The 27437-nt window shown below is 41.2% G+C and overlaps 1 protein-coding gene across 2 annotated transcripts in view; it reads right to left on the bottom strand.

The window, feature by feature from the left end:
• The window catches only part of LOC124612999 (piwi-like protein Siwi), a 133634-nt gene that overhangs the window by 3459 nt on the left and 102738 nt on the right, over positions 1 to 27437 (bottom strand). For both annotated transcript variants that reach the window (XM_047141551.1, XM_047141549.1), the window contains exons 12-16: positions 26682 to 26836; positions 23576 to 23703; positions 21857 to 22025; positions 10063 to 10333; positions 611 to 758 (exon numbers count right to left, since the gene is read on the bottom strand). In XM_047141551.1, the coding sequence (XP_046997507.1) occupies positions 611 to 758; positions 10063 to 10333; positions 21857 to 22025; positions 23576 to 23703; positions 26682 to 26836 (871 nt within the window). The remainder of the gene's footprint in view (positions 1 to 610; positions 759 to 10062; positions 10334 to 21856; positions 22026 to 23575; positions 23704 to 26681; positions 26837 to 27437) is intronic.

The following is a 27437-nucleotide window of genomic DNA, read 5'->3' as shown; positions in this document are numbered from 1 at the left end:
TGTCCTTTTCCCTGGAGTATAATTTACCAGTTTTTTCATCTACGTGCATTCCACCATTTCCACCTCAGTCATTGGTGATAATAGCTGTCTTGTTTGAAAAATTTCCTAAATTATGGATGGAATTAATACCCTGTCAGTTGTCCTGACATCATTTACTTGTATTCCATTGCATGTTACAGATAAATCATTTGGCCAACTCTCATTGTGTTCACTTACCGAATTCACACAGACATTACACTCAGCTCTTAATAAGAATCACAGTAGCTTCATGAAATCCTTTAGACATGACGAAAGATGTCTCCTATATTTTTAATAGAACTTAAGTTCAGAATCAGATGGCTGATAGCATCAATGCTTAAGGTTAAATCTAATTGAAAGAACTACAAACATCTTTAAGCATTGTAGCAACCACTTGCACTGCCAGACAAAGTTGACAAAAGCACAGCTGGATGTCATGGATCATCTTTTGCCACAAAGAGAGCGGCACACAATGCATACTATGGACTCTTCCATTATACAGTTATAAATTAAATATTTTCATACTAACAGGTAGTAGCTTATATTTCACTGAACTGCAATTTAATTTAAAAAATCAGTTACTATTACTTACACTCCAGTTGTAATACAGATGTGTCAGTTTATATGTCAGTCGCTGCATTTTGTCAGCATCCAGTCCACTATTATCAGAGATGACATTGTATGCTGTTGGGCTTACAGTACCTTGTCGCACACTCTGTGATACTATGAAAAAATCGTACCTGGTGGGGGGAAAAAAAATTTAAATTTAAAGCCGTACCACAAAATGGGTGGCACACCAGAAAGCAACATTTCTTGACATTCTACATATTTCTATATATGTTATATTTTTTTATGAATATAGATTGAAATGTGGGAGTAAACATTGAAAACTTTACACTGAAAAGTTATTTACAGCTATTAAAAAGGGGTACAAAAGGAAATCTCCTCACAAATACTCTGAACGTCCATTACTTTTTCTTCAGTTACTAGAACTATTATCCATTTCAAGAGCAACATCGAAGTGCTGTACACGACACTAACATGACAGATCCATGCACCTTCCTGCAACTGTATTTGCAGAATAAATGGTGACTACCAGCTAAAATACAAACACTACAATTTATATTTTTTCATGTCGATGAAGCATTAGTCAATTACAGTATCACAGAAATGTTAATGACGCAGAATCTACTTGCTCAAAGCTCCTTTACTTTTTCGCTTCTGCGTAAGTCTCCCCCCACCCCCCAATTGTTGAAGACCAATAGTAAACTGTTTGTTTGCCTGTATCCAATTGGCTAAGTCAGCTTAAGGGCGGGAGGAAAGCAAGGGCAACGACCTTTGATAGAACCATGCCTAGAAAAGCACTAAGGTGTTCAAAGCAACATCAGAGTTGACAGCTTCACACCAGGATTCTTCCAATGAATCTGACTCTGGCAATCTGCCTTTACAACTCATTGGGTGCGGTGATTGGACCATTGCCCCACATAGAAAGGGTGTTTGAAATTTCAGGGTCCTAACTAACTGGGATGTTGACAGAGAAACAAAAAATATACTTGTAAAGCACCGATGTGTCGGAAACGCATATTATTACAGTACCGAGTACGCAAGGAGGTTATTGTGTTTGATTGAGAATTAAACTGTCGTAAATGTTTTCCTTCGCATCACTGTTCTGATCACTATTACATTAAAGTAGATGTTTAAAATGAGCACCATTAAGCACAGTGTAGAGCCAGTATCAACAAGGCAGGTTGTCCGGTGTTTACTGGAAAAGTGTGGTGTGCTCTGTGTTTGTATGCATGCTGCAAGAATTCTTGCAAACAATTCCACCTCTGAGGCAACAATGGTTGAATACACCTTGCCTTTCATGTTGCCTCAGAGAAGGAAGTCTAATGGGGTGAGGTCCAGGGATCTTGCAGGCCAATGTACAGCCAATCCAACAATTTACAAAAGGTACTGGTTATCACTGCTCAGCCTGGTTCCGCGAAGTGCGCTGGAGCTTCATCGTGCCAAACCCACATTCTCCTCTTCATATCTATGGGTACCCATCCAATAACATTGATAAGCAACATGTAGGGACCAAATAATTAGTTACCCACGATATCCACAGGCTTACTGCAAAATGTCTTTAATAACCTCACACAACTGTAAAACATGGTTTTTCATCTGATCATACATGCAAATGGTGACTACTGTAAATGCCTACCCGAGTAAACTGTAAACGTGACTTCAGAAAAACAAGGGTGTTCACTGGCTCATTGCAGGAACCAGCATATGCACTCAAGACAAGATGGATAGTCATCTGGTCCCATGGCTTATACTCTCATTGGACAATAATAATGAAGCAGCTGCTCATGCAACACATCCCCTACTAAACTATGGTGAATACCAAGCACAGCAGCAATTACTTGAGTACTTGTCTCTGGACTGTTCTCAAATTGTAACAGCACGACTTTCTCGACATTAGGTGTATACACTGTTCATGGTCTGTCCGCATTAGCCCTGCTTATCATCAGTGCACTAGTTCTTTCCAGTCGACTGTGTACTACAGTAAATTTGCGATACTGTGGAGATTGCAGTCAGGGAAGTGTTTACGATACATTCACTCGGCTCAGACAAACATCTTTAGGCAGACCGTACACAAAGTGCATGTGTCTCATTTCTCCCGACGTGTCGTACTCCCTGTTGACAATGCAACAGTCATACAAGTATTAGTGCTATCTGCTGTTGACTGACTCAGTGTCAAAGAACATGACCTTTGAACATATTACATATCTCAAACCAACACCTACTACTACTACTACTACTACTACTACTACTACTACCACCTGCTCCACTTGTGCATTATCTATCCAGGCTCAGTGCTCACACAATATCTGTGTCCGACACACGGTTGCTTTACGAAATGTATTTGTTTTTGTTTCCTGTACCACCCCTGTTAGTTTGGGTACTGAATCTTTGAAACACTGTGTAGTTCAACACCCTGTATACTCCCTAGTTATTTAAATGAACTACAGGAAACACTGAATATCTGCTGCTAAGTAAGACCATTTATAAGAGGGCTTTTCAGACTGTACGAATCTCTGGAAACTCACTCTGATAAATACTATAACTCCTTTATTCATACACAAATGATGATTTTAAATAGTGTTGAAAGTTGGTGTCTCCACAAAATGCTTCATCAAATCAAGTGAGAGCTATAACCGTGAATACACTGAACTAATCCATTAGCTAATTCCTTTCCAAATTCAAACCATGTCAATTTTAACTTAACTGAAATTGACCTGACACACATTGAATTGGCTACCCTGGTACAGGCCTATTGCGTGCAAGTGATGCATGACAAATTTTTGAATCTTGCACCCAGTCTGCAGCAACATTTGATATATCTGTTCCTTTTACATCCAAGAGGGCATGGTCATCAGGAAAAACAAAACTGGCATTCCGCATATCAGAGCATGGAATATTAGATTCCTCAATGGGGCAGGTAGGTTCAAAAATTTAAAAAGGCAAATTGATAGGTTGAAGGTAGATACAGTGGAATTTGTGAAGTTTGGTGCCACCAGGAACAGGACTTCCAGTCAGGTGAATTCAGGATTGTAAGTACAAAATCAAATAGAGGTAATGCAGGAGTAGGTTTGAGAATGAACAAGAACAGAGGATCATGGGTAAGCTACTTGGAACAGTTTAGCGAACGCATTATCACACCCAAGATTGACACAAAGCCCACACCCACCACAGTAATACAAATTTATATGCCACCTAGTTCTGCAGGTAACGAGATTGAAAAAATGTATGATGATAAAAGAAATTACTCCGTTAAGGGAGACGCAAATTTAATCATGATGGGAAACTGGAATTCGATAGTGAAAGGAAGAGAAGGTAAAATTGTGGGTGAGTATGGACTGGGGGAAAAGAATGAAAGAGGAAGCCATCTGATAAGAGTTCTGCACTGAGTATAATTTAATCATCATTAACATGTGATTTAAGAATGATGAAAGAAGGCTGTATGCGTGGAAGAGACCTGGAGACACCTGAAGGTTCTAGATTGATTATCTAATGGTAAGACAGATTTATCTAACGGTAATACAGATTTCGGAACCAGATTTTACATTTTAAGCCATTTCCAGGGGGCAGATGTGGACTAACCACAATTTATCAGTTATGACTCGCAGATTAAACCAAAGGAAACTGTTAGGAAATTAAGGGGGGTAGGCCGTCAAACGGGCGTCTTGGAGCAGGAGAGACACCACAGGACATTTTAATTTCCCACTGTCTATACTTTTACGAATAAATTCATAAAACTTTGTCAGCTTGACCAGGAAGGATTCAGGATTCACAATCATAGCAGTGGAAGTTCGAAAAAATAACAAAATAATTTTTTGTACATGTGATAGTTCATTTTTTCGCATCTATTGGCTGCATTTGTTGCTATAGGTACATGTTTCTTCATAAGTAAGAGAGATTCTTCAATGAAATTTGCACAGCATACAAACCATACTTACAGGTGTATGAAACTCTATTAAGTTATTTAATTTATGAAAAAAATGAATGTGCTGTTACATTTTGAACTTCATGTTTAGAAAAAACTCAAATTTTATAGTTAATTATCTTGATTTTTACCACAGTTTTTAATAGATTTGGGAAATTCTAGAGTTTCATACACCTGTAAGTACGGTTTGTACACTGTGCAAAATTCATTGAAGAATCTCCCTTACTTATGAAGAAATTTGTACCTATAACAACAAATGCAGCCAATGGTAAGTGAAAAAAGGTGAAATAAATGAAAAAAAAATAATAATTTTCTTATATTTTTGAACTTCCACCACTATAAGTGTAAATCCTGAATCCTTTCTGGTCATTCTGACAAAGTTTTATGAATTTATTTTCAAAATTATAGACAGTGGAAATTAAAAATTCCTGTGGTGTCTCTCCTGCTTCAAGTCGTCCCGTTTGACGTACTACGCCCCTTAAGGAGATGGGATGTGGGTAAGCTGAAAGAACCAGAGGTGGTTGCAAGTTTCAGATGGAGCACTGGGCAACTACTGACTACAACAGGGGAAAGGAATACAGTGAAAGACGAATGTGTAACTTTGACAGATGAAACAGTGAAGACAGCAGAGGATCAAATATGTAAAACAATAAGGCCTAGTAGAAATCCTTTGATAACACAAGACATACTGAATTCAATTCATGAAAGGAGAAATACAAAAATGCAGCAAATGAAGCAGCTGAAAGAATACAAACATCTAAAAAAAAATAGATTGACATGATGCACAAAATGGCTAAGCAGGAATGACTAGAGGACAAATATAAGGATGTAGAAGTATATAGAGGGTCTATACAAGGGAGACATGACATTACAGGAAATTTTATAGAAATGGAACAGGACGTAGGTAAAGACAAGATGGGAGATGATATACTGCGAGAAGAACTTGATAGAGCTGTTAAATATTTACGTCGAAACAAGGCCCTGGGAATAGACAACATTCCGTCAGACCTATTGATAACCTCGGGAGAGCTCGCCATGACGAAACTCTTCCATATGGTGTGCAAGATATAGGAGACAGCCAAATATCTTCAGACTTAAAGAGGAATGCAGTAGTTCCAAGTAAAAGAAAGCTGGTGCTGACAGGTGTGAATATTATCAAACTATCAGTTTAATTCCTTACAGAAGAACGGGAAAACTGGTAGGAGCTGACCTTGGGGAAGATCAGTTTGGATTCTGGAGAAACGTGGGCAGATGCGAGGCAATAGTGACCCTACAACTTGTCTTAGAAGCTTTGTTACGGAAAGCCAGATCTACATTTATAGCAATTTTAGATCTAGAGAAAGCTTTTGATAATGTTGACAGAAACACATTACTCTTCGAAATTCTGAAGTAGCAGGGATAAAATACAGGGAGCAAAACGCTATTTACAAGTCGTACAACAACCAGACTGCAGCTATAAGAGTCTTGGGGCATGAAAAGAAAGCAGTGAGTGAGAAGGAGTGAACAGGGTTGTAGCCTACTGCCGATGTTATTCAATCTGTACACTGAGCAAGCAAGTGAAGCAAACTAAAGAAAAATTTGGAGAAGGAATTAAAGTTCAATGCAAGGAAAACAAATTGCAGGATTGGTCCATGACATTGTAATTCTGTCAGAGACACCAAAAAGAAAAGGAAAAGCAATTGAACAGAATGGACATGTCTTGAAAGGCAGGTATAAGATGAAAGCCAACAAAAGCAAACCAAGGATAATGGAATCTAGAATTAATTCAGGTGATGCTGAGGGAATTAGATTAGGAAATAAGACACTAAAAGTAGTAGATGAGTTTTGCTATTTGGGCAGTAAAATAACTGATGAGAGCCAAAGTAGACGAGATAAAATGTAGATTGGCAATGGCAAGTAGAAAGTTTCTGAAGGAAAGTAATTTGTTAACATCGAATATTGAAGTAAGTGTTAGAAAGTCTTATTTGAAAGTATTTGTATGCAATGTGGCCATGTATTACAGTAAAACACGGATGACAAATAGTTAGACAAGAAGAGAATAGAAGCTTTTGAAATGTGGTGCTACAGAAGACTGCTGAAGATTGTATGGATAGATCACATAACCAATGAGGCGGTACTGCATAGAATTCAAGAGAAAAGAAATTTGTGGCACAACCTGACCAGAAGAAGGGATTAATTGACAGGACACATTCTAAGTCATTAAAGAGAATCACTAATTTAGTACTGGAGGGAAGCGCGGGGGTAAAAATCTTAGACGGAGACCAAGAGATGAATACAGTACGCGTATTATGAAGGATCTAAGTTACAGCAGTTATTCAGAGAAGCAGTAGCTTGTGCAGCATAGAGTAGCATGTAGAGCTGCATCAAATCAGTCTTCACACAGGAAACACCACCAACATGTGATTATTGCTTACAAGTAGAAGTCCCCAACGGTGGGATCGACTTTTTGAAACCACCTATACTGCTACGTAGGTTAAAAATCCCACGTATCTTACACTGCAACCATTCACCCTGATGGGCTTTTGTTTGCAAATCATTGATAAAAATATTCAAAGTTTTGCACGATGCTCATTAGTGTTTAAGTTGTAATACGTGGATTGGTTGTGTGGTTTAATGGACAGGGTAAAGACTTCACATGCAGAAGGTTGTGGGTTCAAATCTTGTCATACGCATTAAATTTTATTTTATTTTTAAATCTTGATCTAAATGACTGATCTTTATTTATATTCAATTAATTTATTTAAATGTACTTTTTATTTCTATTCCTTTGTCACATAATTTTAATCATAATATTAACTTCTTCATTTGCTCTCTTTTTTCTTCCTATCATTCTCTTTCCACTTGAAATCTTTGTTCATGTGTTTTTAATTAATTTTGTGTGTTGATTTTGGTATAATTTCTTTTGTCTTTATCATCCTATTTGTTTCAAGTTCATGCACTTATTGTATCTATTCCTCATTTTGCTTGAATTTCATTTTACTTATAAACCCTTCCTTCATTTAGATCTTCATCGGCGTTATTTTTTCCATAGTGCGATAGAAATTTAGACTCCTTTTTAAATGTTTGTGAGATTACCGTGCACATCTTGTAATGAAAAATACATTTTTCACATCATTGCACAGTCAATGTAAATAGCTTGGTTTGTATCTTGTTTTTTAACCGAGAGATCAGAATTTTAAATAAGTGAATATTATAATAGATAAATATAATTAAATTCACATTAGCAAAAATTCCGAGAAGAGAATGAATGATATAAAGAAAAAATGAAATAGTTATATGGTGATCAAAATGGCGTGACAAAGGAGTAGAATCGCTCTATTGTCATCCTCCCGGCGGATAAAGGCTCCACAACTGTGGTACTTGACCGTGTGGAGTATGTGGCAGAAGGACTGCATCAACTCTCCAACACCTCAACCTACGAAGCTGTTACCCAGGATCCCATTCCCTCCATCCAGACTGAGCTGGGCAAATGTATCTGCTCCAGTGACGAATCCCTCAGCAATTACACCAATAACCTGACCAGTGCTTTCCTCTCCCCCAACTGCCCTGCAGACCTTGTCCACAAACAGATCTCCCGAGCAATACATTCCTCCCCGTCCCACAACAATGTTCCTACCCCCAGACCACACAGAAGCATCCCCCTTGTCACCCAATACTATCCTGGCCTAGAATACATCAACAAATTACTCCGCCAGGGATATGACTTTCTCAAGTCAAGCCCCGAAATGAGATCATCCCTTGACAATATTCTCCCCACACCACCCAGAGTTGCCTTTCGTCACCCCCCTAACCTCCGTAACATCCTTGTCAAACCCTGCAATATTCCCAGACCACCTTCTCTACCCACTGGTTCCTACCCCTGTAACCGACCCCGCTGCAAAACCTGCCCCATGCATCCCCCCACAACCACCTACACCAGCCCCGCTACTGGTAAAACATACACAATTCAAGGCAGGGCCACATGTGAAACAACACATGTCATTTATCAGCTGACATGCCGGCACTGCACAGCCTTTTACATCGGTATGACGACAACTAAACTGGCTGAGCGCATGAACGGGCACAGACAAACTGTCCGCCAAGGAGATGTCCAATACCCAGTACCAGAACATGCCCTCCAGCATAATTCTAGGGACGTAGGAACCTGCTACATCATATGTGCCATTTGGCTTCTCCTACCAAACACCAGTCCCTCAGAACTGAGGAGATGGGAACTTGCACTCCAACACATCCTTTCATCCCGCCATCCCCCTGGACTGAACCTACGTTAACCAACCTCACTCCCATTTACTCTTCAGTCTTGTCCTTTTTCCCTCTCCTCTTTAGCCATTCATGCATCTTTTCATCCTACATAGTTGTGTTTATCTTTATACTATATACCTCTTTACTTCTGCATGCATACTCTTTGGTTTGAAGCTGGCACAGTACTTAACAGTAGAATATCTTTGGCTTCCCTCTGACAACCATGCCTCCATCCTTGCTACCCTCCCTGTTTACCTTTCCCTGTTGCTTCATAACCTGGGTTGTAACTGAATCCACTTTCCCTTCTTCCCTTCCCCCCCCCCCCCCCCCCCCTCCACCCCTCTCTCATCCCTGATGAAGGAACAAAGTTCCAAAAGCTACGAATGTAAATTTTCTGTTCTGTTTTGTGTATATATCGGCTGTACTGAGCTGAGGTAAGTACTGGCCAGCCCCTCTATCTCTATGTTAGAAATAAAATATTACATTTAAACCAATTAATACAAATAATGATAAAAATCATTTCAATAAACATTTAAAAATAAGATGATTTCACGTGCCTGATGAGACTTGAGCCCACAACCTCTTCTATGTGAAACCCTTATCCCATCCATCATGCCACGCAAACCGTCTTCATAATGGAACTTTTTTGATCTACTGAGTGCCATGCAAAATTTCAAAAATTGTTTGTCAATTACTTGCAAATCTGGGTCAACCAGGATGAATGGTGATACATGAGATCTTAAACCTCATCACCATATATTTGGTTTCAAAAAGTTGATTCCACTGCTGGGGACCTCTCCTTGTTGCAATATTACCATTGTCAGCTTGTCACATTAGAACTAGTAAAAAATATGTAGATTTGGACACTGTTAAAATCTTATTATTCCAAACATTTGATTGGAGTTCAATTGTTTGCTTCCAGATACAAAGAACCTGTCGCATCAGCCCTGTGCATATTATGTGAGTCTTGGATGCTTAGCTGTTGAGCACTGAAGGTCTGTATCGCAGATGTATATGGCCTGCATATCTACCGTGCGACAAGTTAGGAAGTGCTCATTCAGTGCAATACATTTGTAAAGAATATAAATGTATTATACAACAGACATGTATTATTCTTTAACCACTGACATGTGAGTATCATTTTTAGAGAGAGATGCATGAACTGTCCTATTTCAAAGCAATTCCTTGCACACCATTCTCTCTCTCTCTCTCTCTCTCTCTCTCTCTCTCTCTCTCTCTCTCTCTCTCCCACACACACACCACCACCACCACCACCACCACCACCACCACTATTTAGAAATGATGTAACATACCAGCTAGGATTTGTTATGACGTCATCCACAACTGTTCCTGGTGGAGGATTTCCTTGTTTCAGGAACAACCTTGTATTTATTCTTTTTGTCACTATGATTACAGCCAGCTTGAAAGCTGCAGAACCATATACTTCCTGCAGCCTCTGCTTCAACAAGGCCACCTCATGTTCAAAAACGTAATGCAATTGTCCTTCTCCAACACCATCACGATACAGAAATATTCGCTGTGGGAGAGAACCCTGGTTCACTTGCTGGTATTTCCGCAAAGCTTCTGTAATTCACAAAGGAAGAAAAGCGCTATAAAGCAAGTGTGACAATTTAAAACCATTGATTCATTAGGGTTTACTTTCTCAACATCATATGAGAAGAAAAAAAAAAGCAACCATGAATGCACATATCTACCTTACTGGTACAAATTAGATCTATTTTCACACCTGAATAGTATCTTAACTAAATGCAATACAGTGAAACCCCACTTTTACTTTTGAAAGGAACTTCAAACAAAAAGTGTGCAAAAAGTGGGAAAATGTAAAACGTGAGAAGTAACATTTTAAGCTGTTAATGTTGTGTTTAGGATACCCCCTTGCATTTTTGCACTTCATGTATGATATGTGTACATAACAGGCATCAAAAGACTTATCAGGGACTTGCTTATTATGTAATAAAGGTTAATTATCTAATAACAGTTTATGTAACTGGAACTGATAACTGTCTAGGAAGTAGGAACGTTTGACTCAATTTCATACATCATGTTTTTGAAAGCCTGCAGCTGTCATTCATTATTTAAATAATGAAATACTGCGCTAGTTACGTATTTTGTCATGCTTAGCACGAAGTGTTTTGAGAATATTTTCTCACTGTCAAGTGCAAGTATGTACATACGTATTTTGTGTCGTGTTTGAATGTGTGTCATTCTGCGTCCCTTCCACTGAAGTCATCTTTTTAAGGTTATCAAGTACTGTGCCTCCTCAGGTATATGGAAACCCACACACATGAAAACTATCACTCACATTACAAAAAATATGTAAGTAAATGCTGCACTTGATAACACAAATAAATTCTCAAAACATGTTTTGCTCAGCATGAAAAAACTACATAACCAGCGCTGTGTTTAAACTGAAAACGTTACAGCAACACAAGGTGAATGACAGTGTCAGGAGATGATCATTTTTTCTCGTGTAGTAGTTTCTATGGCCTCTAGTCCACTGCACACCACTTCATTTGGCACTATCTGCCATTGTCCATCCTCCCGACATTTCTTATTTAGGAATGTTACAGCTAATCTTTTCTCTAATTTTAGGATTTTGTCAATTCTGTTTTTCTGGGCAACTCAGAAAAGATTTTCACTCCACCAGTTTCAGTTTAGATTGCTAGGACATTTTTTTATTGTATGTAGGTCATATTAATTTTTCAGCTTCAGAATTTTGTTAGTTATTTCTTGTCAAGCACATTTCTTATCCAATTTGTATATTATAATTTCTCCAAAGTATTTAAATTGTTTCAGTAGTTTTACTTTCTTGTTATTTGCTGTTATGTGGTTAATTACTAGTGGTCCGCTACCTTTACCTCAGTCTGTTCGAATGATATCTGGATACCAATTTTTTTGATGCTATATTTTGTATGCTAGTTATTTGATTTCTAGCTTCTTGAATGTTATCAGTTAGTAAATCAAAGTTATCTGTGAATTCCAAGTAATTTAAGTTTATTTAATCTTTCTTGGTTCCAATTTTTAAGTTTTTACGATTTTCCTTGTAACATCCCCCATCACGCACTCCGTGCACAACTGAAACGTAATCTCCCAATCTTAACCCTGTTTTAACTGTAAGCACCTCAGATATTTTTCCTCTAAACTTTACTTTACGTCTGTTGTTTGTCTGAGTAAAGTAGATCATTTTTATTCATTTGGAATAAAGACCGAAATCATTAGTATTTTCATCAATAAAGATCTGTAGAAACAATCATAAGCTTTTTTGAAGACCACGGAGGTCTGACTTCTTGTTTTGCCTCCTCCTTTGGGACTGATCCATTACCAATTTCTAAATAACTGTGTGTTTTGGGCTGCTTCTCCAGAGTCTAAACCTCCTTGATATTCTGTTAGATTCTGTTAAATTCTTGACATTACTTTATATGTGATATCAAAAAAGGAAATTCCTCTATAGTTGTCTGGATTTGATTTGTCTCCACTTTTGTGTAGTTGAGTGGATTAAAGCCCAATTTCCTGCTAGTAGTTGTTTGTTCGAGGTTTTTACAATGCACTGGCGTATTAGTATCTTCACTGGTACTGCTACATATTTACAAAGTCCTCCAAATGTTTGATCTTCTCACTTATAATACAGACTAAAACCCACCACCAAATTTTTCCATTCAAAAAATTTGGACATTTATTCTTCTGAAACTGACAACTGTGCACGCAATTTAATTCATGAGCTGTGGTCATTCAGTTTTCACAAGGATAAATTTTGGAAAAAGCACAGGAAACCTCAATGGCAATAGCTCAAGTGTAGGTTTTTACACTGCACACCAAAATATCTTCAGTAATCATGTAAACCTTTCATAAAGCTTCAGATATTTATATGTAGTCAGCCAGTCAGTCATAGTATTCGCGAGACCTCTGCCCTTTTGTTGAATCACTCTGCGAAACTTTCCTAGCTGTTACACAGTGTAACTGGTATGTGACCAACATACAGTCAACTAATGTGTCTAGTGTGCATTACAGGAAACAAAAAGTGAGATGCCAACCCTCGATCACACCCACAGGAGGTGATGGACTTCATTTTTTTTTTTTTTTTTTTTTTTTTTGTTTTTTTTTTTTTTTTGTTTGTGGTTTTAGGGCGCAAAACTTCTATGGTCATTAGCGCCCAGCCCGTGACGTAGAAAACAGGAAAAAAACGAAATTTAAAATCAGCAGCAATGGAAACAAAGTCATAAAATTTGAGAAACTAAAGGCAGAAGGAATGCTTAAAAGTCCACTATAGAAAGGGGTTGGTTGTCCACAAAAAAAAACTTCAAATGACTGACGTCATTTCACTGTCACTAATAAACTGTAGAACGCGGTCAGCTGAGCGCGTGTCATCTGCTAAAATCGACGATAGATCAGGCGATAGCTGTAGACGGGAGCGTAACGGATTAAAATAGGGGCATTCAATTAAAAGGTGTCTGACCGTCCACAGCTGAGAGCAGTGGGGACAGAGTGGGGGAGGATCACCGCTTAAAGGATGTCGATGACTAAAAAGACAGTGCCCTATCCGGAGTCGAGCTAAAATTACCTCCTCCCGACGACGCGTTCGGGAGGAAGAGGTCCAAGCGCAAGGAACGGCTTTCACTTCCCGCAATTTATTGTGGGGAAGTGTTGACCAATGCGCATGCCATAAATGAGTAACTTGGCGACATAAACCGCTCCGTAGATCGGTAAACGGAAGAGACTGAAGAGCTGGCCGAGGAAGAGAGACTGCAGCCTTGGCCGCTATATCGGCCGCCTCATTTCCACAGATACCAGCGTGTCCCGGGAGCCAGAGGAACGCCACTGAGACGCCCCCCAGGTGGAGCAAGCGCAGACAGTCCTGAATCCGGTGGACCAGAGGGTGCACAGGGTAAAGAGCTTGGAGACTTAGGAGAGAGCTGAGAGAATCTGAGCAGATTACGTACTGTATCCGCTGATGGCGGCGGATGTAGTGGACAGCCTGGAGAACAGCGTAAAGCTCTGCAGTATAAACCGAACACTGGTCGGGAAGCCGAAAGTGATTTGGGGTGTCGCCAACAATATAGGCACTCCCTACACCTAACGATGTTTTCGAGCCATCGGTGTAAATAAATGTGGCTTCCGTCATTTGTGCACATAGAGCAGCAAATGCCCGACGGTAAACAAGTGTAGGGGTACCATCTTTGGGAAATTGACATAGGTCTCTGAGCAAGTCGATCCGGGGACGGTGCCAAGGCGGTGCTGTACCCCAAGTTGTCAAGAAGGTTTTAGGAAAGCGGAAGGAAAGAGAATGGAGCAGTTGACGGAAGCGGACTCCCGGGGGTAGTAGGGAGGAGGAGCGGCCTGCATACCCGACATCAAAGGAGGCGTCGAAAAAAAGGTTATGGGCTGGATTAGCAGGCATGGAAGACAGATGGCTAGCATAACGACTCAGAAGGACTGCCCGCCGATTGGACAGCGGAGGTTCAGCAGTCTCAGCATAAAGGCTTTCCACAGGGCTGGTGTAAAAAGCTCCAGACACTAAACGTAATCCACGGTGGTGGATAGAGTCGAGACGCCGAAGAATAGACGGCCGAGCAGAGGAGTAGACTATGCTTCCATAATCCAATTTCGAGCGCACTAAGGCGCGATAGAGGCGGAGAAGGACCACCCGGTCCGCTCCCCAAGAGGTACCATTCAGGACACGGAGGGTGTTAAGGGAACGCAGACAGCGAGCCGAAAGATAGGAAACGTGGGAGGACCAGCACAGTTTTCTGTCAAACATAAGACCCAAGAATTTAGCGACGTCGGAAAACGGAAGGTTGACAGGACCTAGATGTAAGGAGGGCGGAAGAAACTCCTTACGCCGCCAAAAATTAACACAAACGGTCTTACTGGGTGAGAAACGGAAGCCGGTTTCGATGCTCCACGAGTAGAGGCGATCGAGACATCCTTGAAGACGTCTTTCAAGAAGGCTGGTCCTTTGAGAACTGTAGTAGATCGCAAAATCGTCCACAAAGAGGGAGCCCGAGACATCAGGAAGGAGACAATCCATAATTGGATTAATGGCGATGGCAAACAGTACAACACTCAGCACGGAGCCCTGGGGTACCCCGTTTTCTTGGGAGAAAGTACGGGAGAGAGTAGTGTTCACCCGCACCCCAAATGTGCGCTCTGCCATAAATTCGCGAAGAAAAAGGGGCAGCCGGCCTCGAAAGCCCCAAGAGAACAGTGTGCGGAGGATGCCTGTCCTCCAACAGGTATCGTACGCTCTCTCCAGATCAAAAAATATTGCTACCGTTTGGCGTTTCCGGAGAAAATTGTTCATGATATAAGTGGAGAGAGCAACAAGATGGTCAACAGCAGAACGATGCTTTCGGAATCCGCATTGGGCTGGTGTTAAAAGACTGCGGGACTCCAGCCACCAAGCTAAACGGTAATTCACCATACGCTCCAAAACCTTACAGACACTACTCGTGAGAGAAATGGGGCGATAGCTAGAGGGGAGATGTTTGTCCTTTCCAGGTTTCGGAACGGGAACGACAATAGCTTCCCGCCATCGCCTGGGAAAGGTACTGTCGGTCCAAATTCGATTATAAAGGCGAAGGAGGTGACGCAGGCTATGGGTTGATAAATGCAGCAACATTTGGACATGGATACCATCCGGTCCTGGGGCGGAGGAGCGAGAAGTAGAGAGTGCATGTTGGAGTTCGCGCATGGAGAAAACAGTAATGTAGCTTTCGCGATTTTGAGAGGAGAAAGCAAGATGCCGCACTTCTGCTGCACGTTTCTTCGGGAGAAACGCTGGCGGGTAATTTGAAGAGCTCGAAATCTCAGCAAAGTGCTGACCCAATGAGTTAGAAATTGCGACGGGGTCCACTAAGGTATCATGCGCGACAGTGAGCCCAGAGACCGGGGAGAAACTGGGCCCGCCTGAGAACCGTCGAAGCCGACTCCAAACTTCCGAGGAGGGAGTGAAGTTGTTAAATGAGCTAGTAAAGAATTTCCAGCTTGCCTTCTTGCTATCGCGGATGACGCGACGGCATCGCGCACGGAGCTGCTTATATCGGATACAGTTGGCCAAAGTTGGATGGTGACGGAAAATGCGAAGAGCACGTCGCCGCTCACGTATTGCGTCACGGCAGGCCTCGTTCCACCAAGGAACTGGAGGGCGCCGGGGCAATTCGGAGGTGCGTGGTATTGAACGTTCCGCAGCTGTGAGAATAACGTCGGTAAAATGTGTGACCTCATCGTCGACGATGGGAAAGCGACGGTCATCGAATGTCGCTAGAGACGAAAAAAGTGTCCAATCGGCTTGGGCAAACTTCCAGCGTCGCGAGCGCATATATGGCAGTTGAGGCTGCAGTCGAAGAACACATGGAAAGTGGTCACTCGAGTGTGTATCATCAAGGGCGAACCATTCGAAGCGCCGAGCTAGCGGAACAGTACCGACCGCAAGGTCCAAATGGGATAAATTTGCCGTGGAGGCAGACAAAAATGTAGGGACCCCAGTGTTGAGGCAGACTAGATCCGCTTGGTGGAAGACGTCTAGCAATAGTGAGCCACGTGGACAAGGATGTGGAGATCCCCAAAGCGGGTGGTGGGCATTGAAGTCCCCAACCAGCAAATAGGGGGGTGGAAGCTGATCAAGAAGATGAAGGAGATCAGCTCGTGCCATTGGTGTAGACGATGGAATGTATACCGTACAAAGAGAGAACGTGTATCCAGAAAGGGAAAGACGGACGGCGACAGCTTGGAAGGAAGTGTTTAGGGGGATTGGGTGATAATGGAGAGTATCATGGAGCAGAATCATGAGTCCTCCATGGGCTGGAGTGCCTTCAACTGAGGGGAGGTCATATCGGACGGACTGAAAATGAGGGAGAACAAAGCGGTCATGGGGACGCAGCTTTGTTTCCTGAAGACAGAAGATGACCGGCGAGTAGGATCGTAAGAGGATCGACAATTCCTCCCGATTGGCGCGAATGCCGCGGATATTCCAGTGGATAATGGACATAGGGTGAACAGAAAATGGAGGAACGGCACCAAGGGTGCTGTCAACTCAACGACTGCTCAGAGCTTGCGACCGACAGCATGGAATGGCATTCAGTCGAAGGCAGAAGATCCTGATCCATAGGTTGGTCAGGAGCAGCTCCTGCCACCAACGATCGGCCAGTTGACCGGCCACCAACAGTGCGCCTCGGCGACACAGAAGATGGCCGAGGGCGATTTCCGCCAGGTGGTGCTGTAGATGGGACACGCCTTGGCGGAGAAGGAGAGGAACTGTGTTTCTTCGTAGCCTTCTTGGAGGTATGTTTAGATGAAGGAGGAACCGATGGTTGTGAAGTTGCAGTACGTAAAAACTCTTCACGAGAATGCTCTTTTTTTGTAGACTTGGCGTCTGACTTTTGGGCTCGAGATTTAGCAGAACCCGACGAAGGGTGAGCCATAGAGTGGGCAGGCGAAAGAGGTGAGGTTGAACGGGCGATCTTTGCGCTGGCCGATCTGACGACCGTGGTACTAAATGTGAGGTCGCAAGTCTGCGTGGCCGCCTCCTTTGTTGGCCGAGAAGAAGCAAGGACAGCGCTGTATTTTCCTTTCTGAGGCACGGTGGGCTGTCGACTGGCGAGTAACTTTCGAGCAGCAAAGGTCGACACCTTTTCCTTCACTCTTATTTCCTGGATCAGCTTTTCGTCCTTAAAAACAGGGCAATCTCGAGAGGAAGCAGCGTGGTCACCCATACAGTTGATGCAGCGAGGGGATGGAGGTGGACAAGCACCCTCATGGGCATCCCTGCCACACGTAACACATTTGGCCGGATTGGAACAGGACTGGCTGGTGTGATTAAACCGCTGACATCGATAGCAACGTGTAGGGTTTGGGACATAAGGGCGAACGGAAATTATCTCATAGCCTGCTTTGATTTTTGATGGGAGTTGAACTTTGTCAAAAGTCAAGAAGACAGTGCGGGTTGGAATGATGTTCGAGTCAACCCTTTTCATAACCCGATGAACAGCGGTGACGCCCTGGTCAGACAGGTAGTGCTGAATTTCTTCGTCAGACAATCCATCGAGGGAGCGTGTATAAACGACTCCACGCGAGGAATTTAAGGTACGGTGCGGTTCCACCCGGACAGGGAAGGTGTGGAGCAGAGAAGTACGCAGCAATTTTTGAGCCTGGAGGGCACTGTGTGTTTCTAACAACAGGGTACCATTCCGTAATCTGGAACAAGACTTTACAGGACCCGCAATTGCGTCGACACCTTTCTGAATAATGAAAGGGTTGACCGTGGAAAAGTCGTGACCTTCGTCAGACCGAGAAACAACAAGGAACTGTGGCAACGATGGAAGAACCGTCTGTGGCTGAGACTCAGTGAACTTACGTTTGTGAGCAGACATAGTGGAAGGTGAGGAAACCATTGCGGAAGAATCCCCCATGATTACCGGCGTCTCCGATGGCGCGCTCCTCCCTTGTGGGGGCCCTCACCGAGGGCACACCCGCCTTAGGTGATTGTTCACACCTCAGGTCACACCTCCCGACATACGGACGGAGGGACCAATCGGCACTTTCGGAAGGTATCAGCTCGGGTAATCACCCCTCCCTGGGCCTGGCCTTTACCAGGGGGTACGTACGTGTCCTACCTGTCTACCCGGGGCGGGGAATTACGCGTTACCCCGTCACCGGCTACGCATTGAAGTGCGTGGGTCGGCCTTCAGACACGCACAGGGAGGAAGAAAGAGAAAGGGAAAGGAAAGAAGAGGGGGTCTCAAACGCCGCAGCGGAGAAAAGGGTAAAGAGAAGAGGTAAGGAAAGGAGATGGACAAAGGAAGGAAGAAGACATACAAGCAAGGAAGAAGAAGAATGCGGTACATTTACAAGCGTCCGTCTCCGGACGTAGGCGCAAACCATACTCCCAGAGGGGGAGAAAGTGAAGGAAAGAGCAAGAGGTGAGGGGGGGGGGTGAAGACAGGGGATGGGGAAGGATGCGGAAAGGGAAGGTATGCAGCCCGGAAAGGAAGGAAGGCCACATTAGCTCGGGGCCCCGTGCTCGCTACGCACGTATCCACAAAAGAGTTGTGGATCCCCTGGGGGGGATGGACTTCATTTGGCTGCTAAGATACTGATGATAACTTCAGAGAAGGGAGAGAGAAATTTTAACCATAATTTTTTTATCAGTATTAGCATGAGTTTATACCTATATAAAAACAAAGTGATGTCTCAACATAGTCCTTTCAGTTTTACTAAGATACAGACAACTTTTTCCTGGTCTTCCCAATTCTCAAACACTTAATTAAAATGGAAGTCACAAACCAGCTGGATCAAACAAAACATATTTGTTGGCAGTCAGACAAGGCAGGACTTTCTTTACACCCTTTTATGAATTAGTAGACGCCACATGGCCAAACCATTTTCGGATTGGTCACATGAAAGTTTTTGCCTTCCAGCCCTATCTGTTGCAAGGATGGCTAAATACTAGTCTCAACTAGTCTTTAGCACACACAGAAGTAGCAGTTAAAATATCAATATAAATATGCAACAAATGTAAGACAGCTGCGATGTGGTTGATGATAATTTCCTTTACATATGACACAAACTACCAGGCAGTGGGATCAGTGTGGAAACAATTCTAACAGAACCCCAATAAACAATAAATCACCGAGTTGCAGGTTACAGTGGTTATTAGTTTCTTTAATAGTGTGTCTGAAGGTACGATATGACAGAATTTTTTTTAAATTATTTATTTATTTTATTTCTGAAATGAGGGTGCCAAACTTCCCCCCGGTACTTGTTTGCAGTTCCTATAGAATAATACCCACAAGCTCAACATGTTGACAATCTGTTGTGGACAGACCAGCTGACAACACTGATAAACCAAAGGCTTTCATTGGTTCATAACCTGCACTTGTCAAGTTTTTGTCACATTTCATTATACAGCTCACTTTGACTTTGCCATCACAAATAACAACCATGTTGTAATTTTAAGAATACTGAAGGACTGCAAACTCTACAGAGATATTATGGTTGTCACTTACAGCCTTGTTCTGTAACCCTGAAAGCACCTGAATACTACGAAAAGAAACTTAACTGTGCAACTAAGTTCAAAAGCAGCTTTATTCCCATCCTTTAAGGTGACACACAAAGAATGAAAAAATTGTCCCAATAATGGCACAAAACTAAATTTCATGTTTAGCAATTTTTATTTGGTGCAACACAAGCCTCTGTCATGTTCTAGTCCAAACAAAGTCAGCCCAGTTATAGCAGCTTGCACAAAGGCAGTGGATGGTGAGGCAATGCACAGTGGCAAGAAGCAGTGTACAATGTGACACTCCAGCCAATAGCATCATTCTGCTGCGTTTGCCTGTAGCATGTGCATCAGACCATGCATGAAACATTTAACGTTGTCTTTCATCTCAGTTCATATACCTGTCTATGAATGATTTCATCGCTGTTACTAAGATAGGTTATGGTAAGTTTATATCACCCATAATGAACGTTACAGTGGAGCAGTAACATCACTATACATGAACTAGTCATCATTAAAGAGCACAGAATTCCATGTGATGTACATTCCATTTTATTCCAGTGCATCATGAATGTAAAGTAATAACTGGAGCATGGGAAGTCTCATTGCTGTCTCCATCCACTGAAACTAAATGACAGATGTAGGAAAGAGAGAGAGAGAGAGAGAGAGAGAGAGAGAGAGAGAGAGAGAGAGAGAGAGTGTGTGTGTGTGTGTGTGTGTGTGTGTGTGTGTCACAACTTCAAATGCTGCGGGAAAACTAAAATTGCAGATCGGTTAGTTATGAAAAGCGAAAAGTTATAACAGGAATTTGAGCCAGTGATGGAGTGGCAGGATAGTAATTAGGCCAGTTCTGGAGTCAGCCAAGAATCGGTCATTAACCTTCATGCTGAGTGGACTTATTCATACACCTTCCACAACACACCCTTCTGGGTGACAAAATCAGGGCAGTTACCAGGAAGACCAGCACTCTGACCTGCTGCCAATTATGATGACAAGTCATTGTCTTCTTTGCAGATAATTTGGCCTGACACACTAACACCGTGGCTACCTCCCAGTCAGTGAGCCGCCCATCAGCACTCAGGCAGCAGGGTCACTATGTGATGTCACAACACTGTTGCTCTGTGCCAATGACACAGAGACAACCACCACCACCCACCACAAACTGCTGCCTACTGCCTAAGCACCAAGGCATTGGAGCAGCCCTCACCCCATACTTTGTCACTGTCTCTGAAGTATGGCATGGAAAAAAACGGCATCACTGCCCTGACTGGAATATCAATGGAAGGTCTCTAACACTCTGGGCACTGGAAGCTAACGCAGCCTGATGTCCTCACAGCAACTTCCGTTGGTAACAATGTCTCCAACGGGAATCTGCGAATATGGCCATGCTGCTACACCACCACCACCACCACCACCACCACCACCACCACCACCACCACCAGCAACAGCAACAGGGGTATGCAGTCAGTAGCTGGGGGGCCATTGCACTGGAATACACTGTATTCACCTCACTCATCATCGTTACTTGCCGTCCAACCCAGTATTGTAAACAAGCTACAATAACAAGTTACTGTAATTTTGTCTGGACCTCCTTCAGCTTCATATCTCATCCTTCTTCAGTACAGAATCCTAGCCCACACTAAGCAATCATTAACATGTTATAGTTACATTCATTTACGGGTTGCACACCATGTTACACAAAACTGTGCGCATCAAAGAGAATGTTGATGTTACTGGCTATGATGCTCATAGATGCCCGATTTCCTGCCACATTTTATGGCTGAAGCAAATGGACCTTCTCCTCAAACAATTTTTTAATTATAATTCATTTCTGTTATCTCCTAACTTTGGTCCAGTTAGCATCTTATTTTTTGTTTTTGTAAGGAATGTTGGAAAGGTTGTGTATCCTACCCTGTTATGCTTTGTAACAGACAGTAATGGTTTGTGGTTCAGCAGATTGGAAAGGCAAGGAGTCTCGCAAATTCTGTCGCCAAAAATTCTTTCTATAGTCATTTTTACTGCCTTTACACCTTTGCAATGAGCTCTGTTCTAATTCAACAACTGCATAAACATTAAAGTTGAACACAGGTACTTACTTATGATATTGGTTGTCATTTCATTTGACAGCTCTTCACCCGAAGCATGTGGTGCAACTGCACTGAAGTATTTAGACATTTGTTTGTCCAAGGAAGCCACTAGAGCTCCATATGAGCGTGATCTGTTTGTCGTGTCGTGACAAACATCAAATCCAATAGTCATCATACCCTAAAAATATTTGACAAATATGAAGACAAAACCATATTGTAACCTGATTTCACATAGGTTTTTAAATTAACTAACAACTCTGGTATTTAAAAAAAACTTGTCATTAAAGCACAAGTGATACACTGTGTATAATGCACTAAGGACTTCTAATCTGAAGACGTTGGTGTATGCTTACAAAAACAGTGACTAGATCTTTTTCAGCAAGAAAATTATTAAAATTAGGTGCAACAATCTCCCACATCCTGTGATTGCAATACCCCAACAAATCCTTACCCATGCCAAATACACATAATAAACTAAAATTCCACAACATCCTACAAGAGAAACAGCCAACTTCTGTCTGAAGTTCCTACCAATAAAGGTATTTCTAAGTTTGCAAAACTTGAGATAGCAAGTGCAAGAGCAGAAATAATTTGACAGGTCAGTAAATAATAGATCAAATCTGTCGTTATCACTCGTGCTCTAACAGTATGTTTATGACTCCGTTTGTAATTACCACTAGGATAGAAGGAACTACATAAAATGGGACATGCACACAGAATCACCAATAAATGAGCTTAGCAGTCTGAACAAGGCTGACAAAACGAACTGCTGTATCTGACAGGTTTAGCCCACCAAAGGAGGAGATTAGATGGCAGATAACCTTTTATCACAGCGTTTACTAGTTAACAAGAGGTCACTACAGTGAAGACACCTTCTGTGGCATATACTACGTAGTGCTGCAACATGCTGGCATTGAAAGTGATTCTAGCGAAATAATCATTTAAGGAGGCAGAATTTACAATCTTGTCTACAGATCCTTCTCTTCATAGCTATCAAAACTGGCACAGGAGTTTATGTTACAGAATATGGTAACTAAGAATTTTTCTCAGTTTAAAGACTGACTTATTTAATACCAGACTTTTATGGGACATCATTCTACTGGAGTTGTTATGCCCCAGTCTTCCTGTAACTTGTGAACTTTCCCAGCCATTTTAGAATGAAATCTATAATGCTATGCAACTTGGCATTTCTCACACTCGAAAAATATTTCTTAATGTGAGGAAAAGTTTTGATTGGGGATCAAACACCAAATATTTGAATTTCTATGTGAAAGTTATCCTCAATGCCACCAAGTGCCACACATTACACACAAATTAGTCTCAGCTTTGTTTAAACTTTTAACATCCACAAAAACGCAACATGACATGAGAAAATAGAAGAAGACTTTTACACAGGATAGAAATAATGTAAGAAGGTAAACAGGTAACTAGCATGCTCCACCAATTCAAAACACTATTTAATGACTCCTCAAGATCAGAATACACAAGCTCAAATGGACTAGAAAGGCTACATTCCTTGAACAGAAAGGAAGAGATCATTGTTAAAAACTACTATATATTCTGCAACTGCTTTAGTAGCGAATTTCCAGACATTATAACTGAAACCGAAATATGAATGAATGAATGAATGAATCTACTTCAACAACAGTATCAAGGAAAGAAATTACACTTTCATATTTGAATCATCATCACACTGTCTTGATTACTGAACAATAAATGCATACTCACACTGAGAGGTATCTCTACAGTCCAGGGTATACCGCCAAGTTTACAATTTATCTGAATTGCAACTTTGGTTGCAATTGACATCACACCTTTCGCTGCCAAATTTTTGGCCAGTATCACTTGTGTCGGAACTGAAAAATACAGTACACAGTAGATACACAGTTCTGGCACTACAGCTGTGCTCTTCCAAAACAATAATGAAATAAGGCAATCTTATTTTAGCAATATTTATTAATGACTTAAATAAACCATTAACTTTTCTTTAGTATTCACTGGAAGTGACTGACCTGACCAGGGGCAGTGACTGACATGACCGGGAAGAACATACTTAGGCAATAAAATTCCACAAATTTTTATTCGCAAAACATGGCAATTATCAAGTCATCCATATAAACAACAGAAATGCATCTTCTCTCTGAAAATATTCCTTTTTATTCTATACAGCACACTGTGACAAACATCCACAAATTAGTTTCTTGAACAGCATTGGACGACATTTAATGCACATAACCCATTTTTGAAAACTGGATGGATTAAAATAAATCTACTCACTAAGTGGTGGCAGGAGAACATACTTATAAGAGTTACGCAAATGCATGAGATTTTGGAGCCACTCCCATGATGTTTTGTCAGTAATTTGTCTTGCTTACTGCTGATCTTCCACCTTGAAGTTCTCAGGTTTACAAATCTTACCTGATGCATCTTCAACAATCAGTCTTTCCCCCTCATACACTCAAGCAAGCCTCCCCTGACCTAGGAATCTGCACAACTTTTCTGTAACTGTTGTCAGTCCTTTTCCTTTATCCTTCAACCTTTTGACCAGAAGGAGCTTCTGGATCCAAAAGCTTGCACATTTCCTGAACTTGTATGCAGGTTTCCTTCTGCCATCACTTCGGTGAGTAGTTTTTTTATCTATCTAATCATATTCCATGACATTTATTGCTATTTTCCTACATAATACCATTTGTCTCCATATGTAAAGGTTCCCAAACAATATGCTCCTTTAAAGTCCTGTAAACGAGTGTGCAATCCATGTGCATATTTTAGCTTTCAGATATTATGTATGTTAATATACTTGACAGATCCTGTCCACAGAAATCCGTTTGGTTTTCGTTTGATGTGAGATTAGTAAATGAAGAGGAAACAGGAAATTCACTAAACGCAAAAAAGGGTCAAGTGTAGACTACTTCCCTTCCCACTTTTTATCAGACAGCTCTGCATACACGTGACAGAGCACGGGTGCACAAGAAAACTTTTTCCAAGTAGCATCTGGCTGGCTGTTTGTTGTTACTGCTGATACAGCTAAGAGAGACACTTCAAGTAGCCGGAAACCAGAGAAGGTACTGCCCACACACGACTCAAGTGCGCATATGCATGAGCCCACTGGCAAATGCTCAAAGGAACTGAATGAAAACAGTAGTGACGTTACGGTCACTGGAAGCAGTTTGTTATGAAGTATTGTATAGTCTTTGTCCTAAATCCTTGGACACATTTTGCTGTTGCAGGGTGTATACATGGATAAGGAAAAAAAATTCCCGGATTTTTCCAAGATTTCCCGGTTTAAAATTTGCTTTCTCCCAGGTGAAAATACACTTTTTCCATGTTAAGTGACAGTATACTTTCCATTGAAACTGTAAAACTTATCAATCCTTTGCATGTTTACGGTTTTATACACCGGTGTAGAATTTCAGAGCACTTTAGAAAACGCAACTCGGGAAAAACACGTTTTGGAAAGATCTTTGATGTGCAGTAATATGTAAGCTGCATATTTTCGTATTTTTTAAATTCAAATTCCACTAAACAAAGCAAGTTACTTTTCCGAAGCATCTAAATCGAGATTGCGATGCACCTTTGTAAGCCAGTCGTGGCTCAGGTCACGTGAACTCTGCATCAGACAACAGTGGACATTCAGAGCATAGGACACATGATGTAGTCAGCCAATAGCAACATCACTGTTCAGTAGTGGAAACACATAAACAGGAGAAGTTAATGGTTTAGGTAAGATACATAGTGTCACTACAAGAACAGCAAAGCTTTCACATATATTATTGGTCTGTAAGATTAATAAGCTGTAAGAGAAGCTAAGCTCTCACATATAATGTTGATCTTTATTACAAATGTTACACTTTAAGATACATCACACAAATGTGCCAGTAAAATTTTTAATAATGACATAAATGTCTGACCTTCCAAGCTCAAAATTCTTCTAACTGGCTCACCATCAAAGAGTTGATTTTTATACGAGAGTCAAACGCTCTGAGATTTAAGAAACTAATCGTACATTCTCGCACATACTTCATCTTACGTAAAAGGGAATTGACTTTGAAATTAATGCTTTTCAAACCGCCATTCACAGTATTTTCCAGTGACCTGTTAGAAACATGTTTGTTCCAACAGTTATCAGGGAGTGGCACATAGGCGTCACTGCGCTTGCGCAGCTACAATGACGTAGGAAGCCCGTATGTTCATACATGTAAAACATTAAACAATCTTACATTATGTCATAAAAGAAACAAGACATTAGAGATACTCTAAGAGCATCACATTTTTGTGAACCAAACTAAAATGCATGATAAGGCTTTCAAGTTGAAAGTAGCCAATAGTGTCGAATTAAACACTTTGTTTAAAATAAATTGACTGCCTCAGTGGAAAATATTAATAAAAGCCAAATTTCTGTAGCAAACCGACAAAAAACATTGTTCTGCAAGGTGATTAATGCTAATAACACATTTTAGCCTTCCATAATTATGTGAATGTATTTTAAGTCACTTGATAGCTACTAGCCACAGAAATCCATTCTGTTTTTATTTGATGCGAGAGCAGTGAACGAGGAGGAAACAGCAAAATTATTAAACATTAACACAGGACAGGTGGAGACTATCCACCTCCCCACTACAGCTCAGATTGCCCTGCGCATCAGCCCTGGATTTACAATATTTCCGAACCGGGGCACTACTACATTTCCCAGTTGTCCCGGGGCATATACACTCGGTACATAATAATGGAGAGATAGAGAGAGAGAGAGAGAGAGAGAGAGAGAGAGAGAGAGAGATATTTCAATACTACCACAAGCAGTATGTCCAATACGTAATAATGTAAATAAACTCACCTGCTCTGTCAATGCAACACTTTTTTTTAATTGCACCATAACGATCTGTTCTGTTATTTGTTACAACACACATAATCAGCTGCGGATTTTTTGAGTTTATTACATACTCTAGAGCTTCCACATATGTGCCCTGGCGATCATCTTGTATTTCTTGGCTGGAGGAAAAAGAAAAAAGCGTGTAATGAAAAGGGAAATTAATATATTATCAATTAACTTACAGAAATTTACAAACAACAGTAATTACTCTAATATCAGCAGAGATAATGTGAACAATAATATGAAAAAAGAAACCTTCATTCATGTGTGCATTTCTTATGTACTTCACACATTCCACATCATAACGGTTACCGTGAGATTGATCCATGGAACACGTAACTAACTAACGAACTAAAGTTTTCTACTTCCATATCACACAATACTGCAGATTACGACTCTTCCAACCTTACCTGCCTTTCAAACACAACTACTAATGTTTTTTCAACTAACAGAGCTATACACAGAACTGAATCGGACCAAACTTCAAAACACACCAAAGTAAGTTTGGGGCATTCGGAGTAGTGCTTATGCAATAACCCAGGTTGCAAAAATTACGATGTGTTCATAGTGGTGAAATGAGAAGATATTAACAAGATTATTCAAATAAAAAGCAGACTGTTTTAAAAACTGACAAATCTGCAGCCTGATATTTCAGATCCTTTGATTGCCAACAGATTATGCCACCACCAAAGACAAAAATTCGATCAACTTCTGTAAATA

The sequence above is a fragment of the Schistocerca americana genome, chromosome 4 (genome assembly GCF_021461395.2).
Source record: "Schistocerca americana isolate TAMUIC-IGC-003095 chromosome 4, iqSchAmer2.1, whole genome shotgun sequence".
Classification (NCBI taxonomy): domain Eukaryota; kingdom Metazoa; phylum Arthropoda; class Insecta; order Orthoptera; family Acrididae; genus Schistocerca; species Schistocerca americana.
This window is presented reverse-complemented; position numbering and strand designations above follow the sequence as displayed.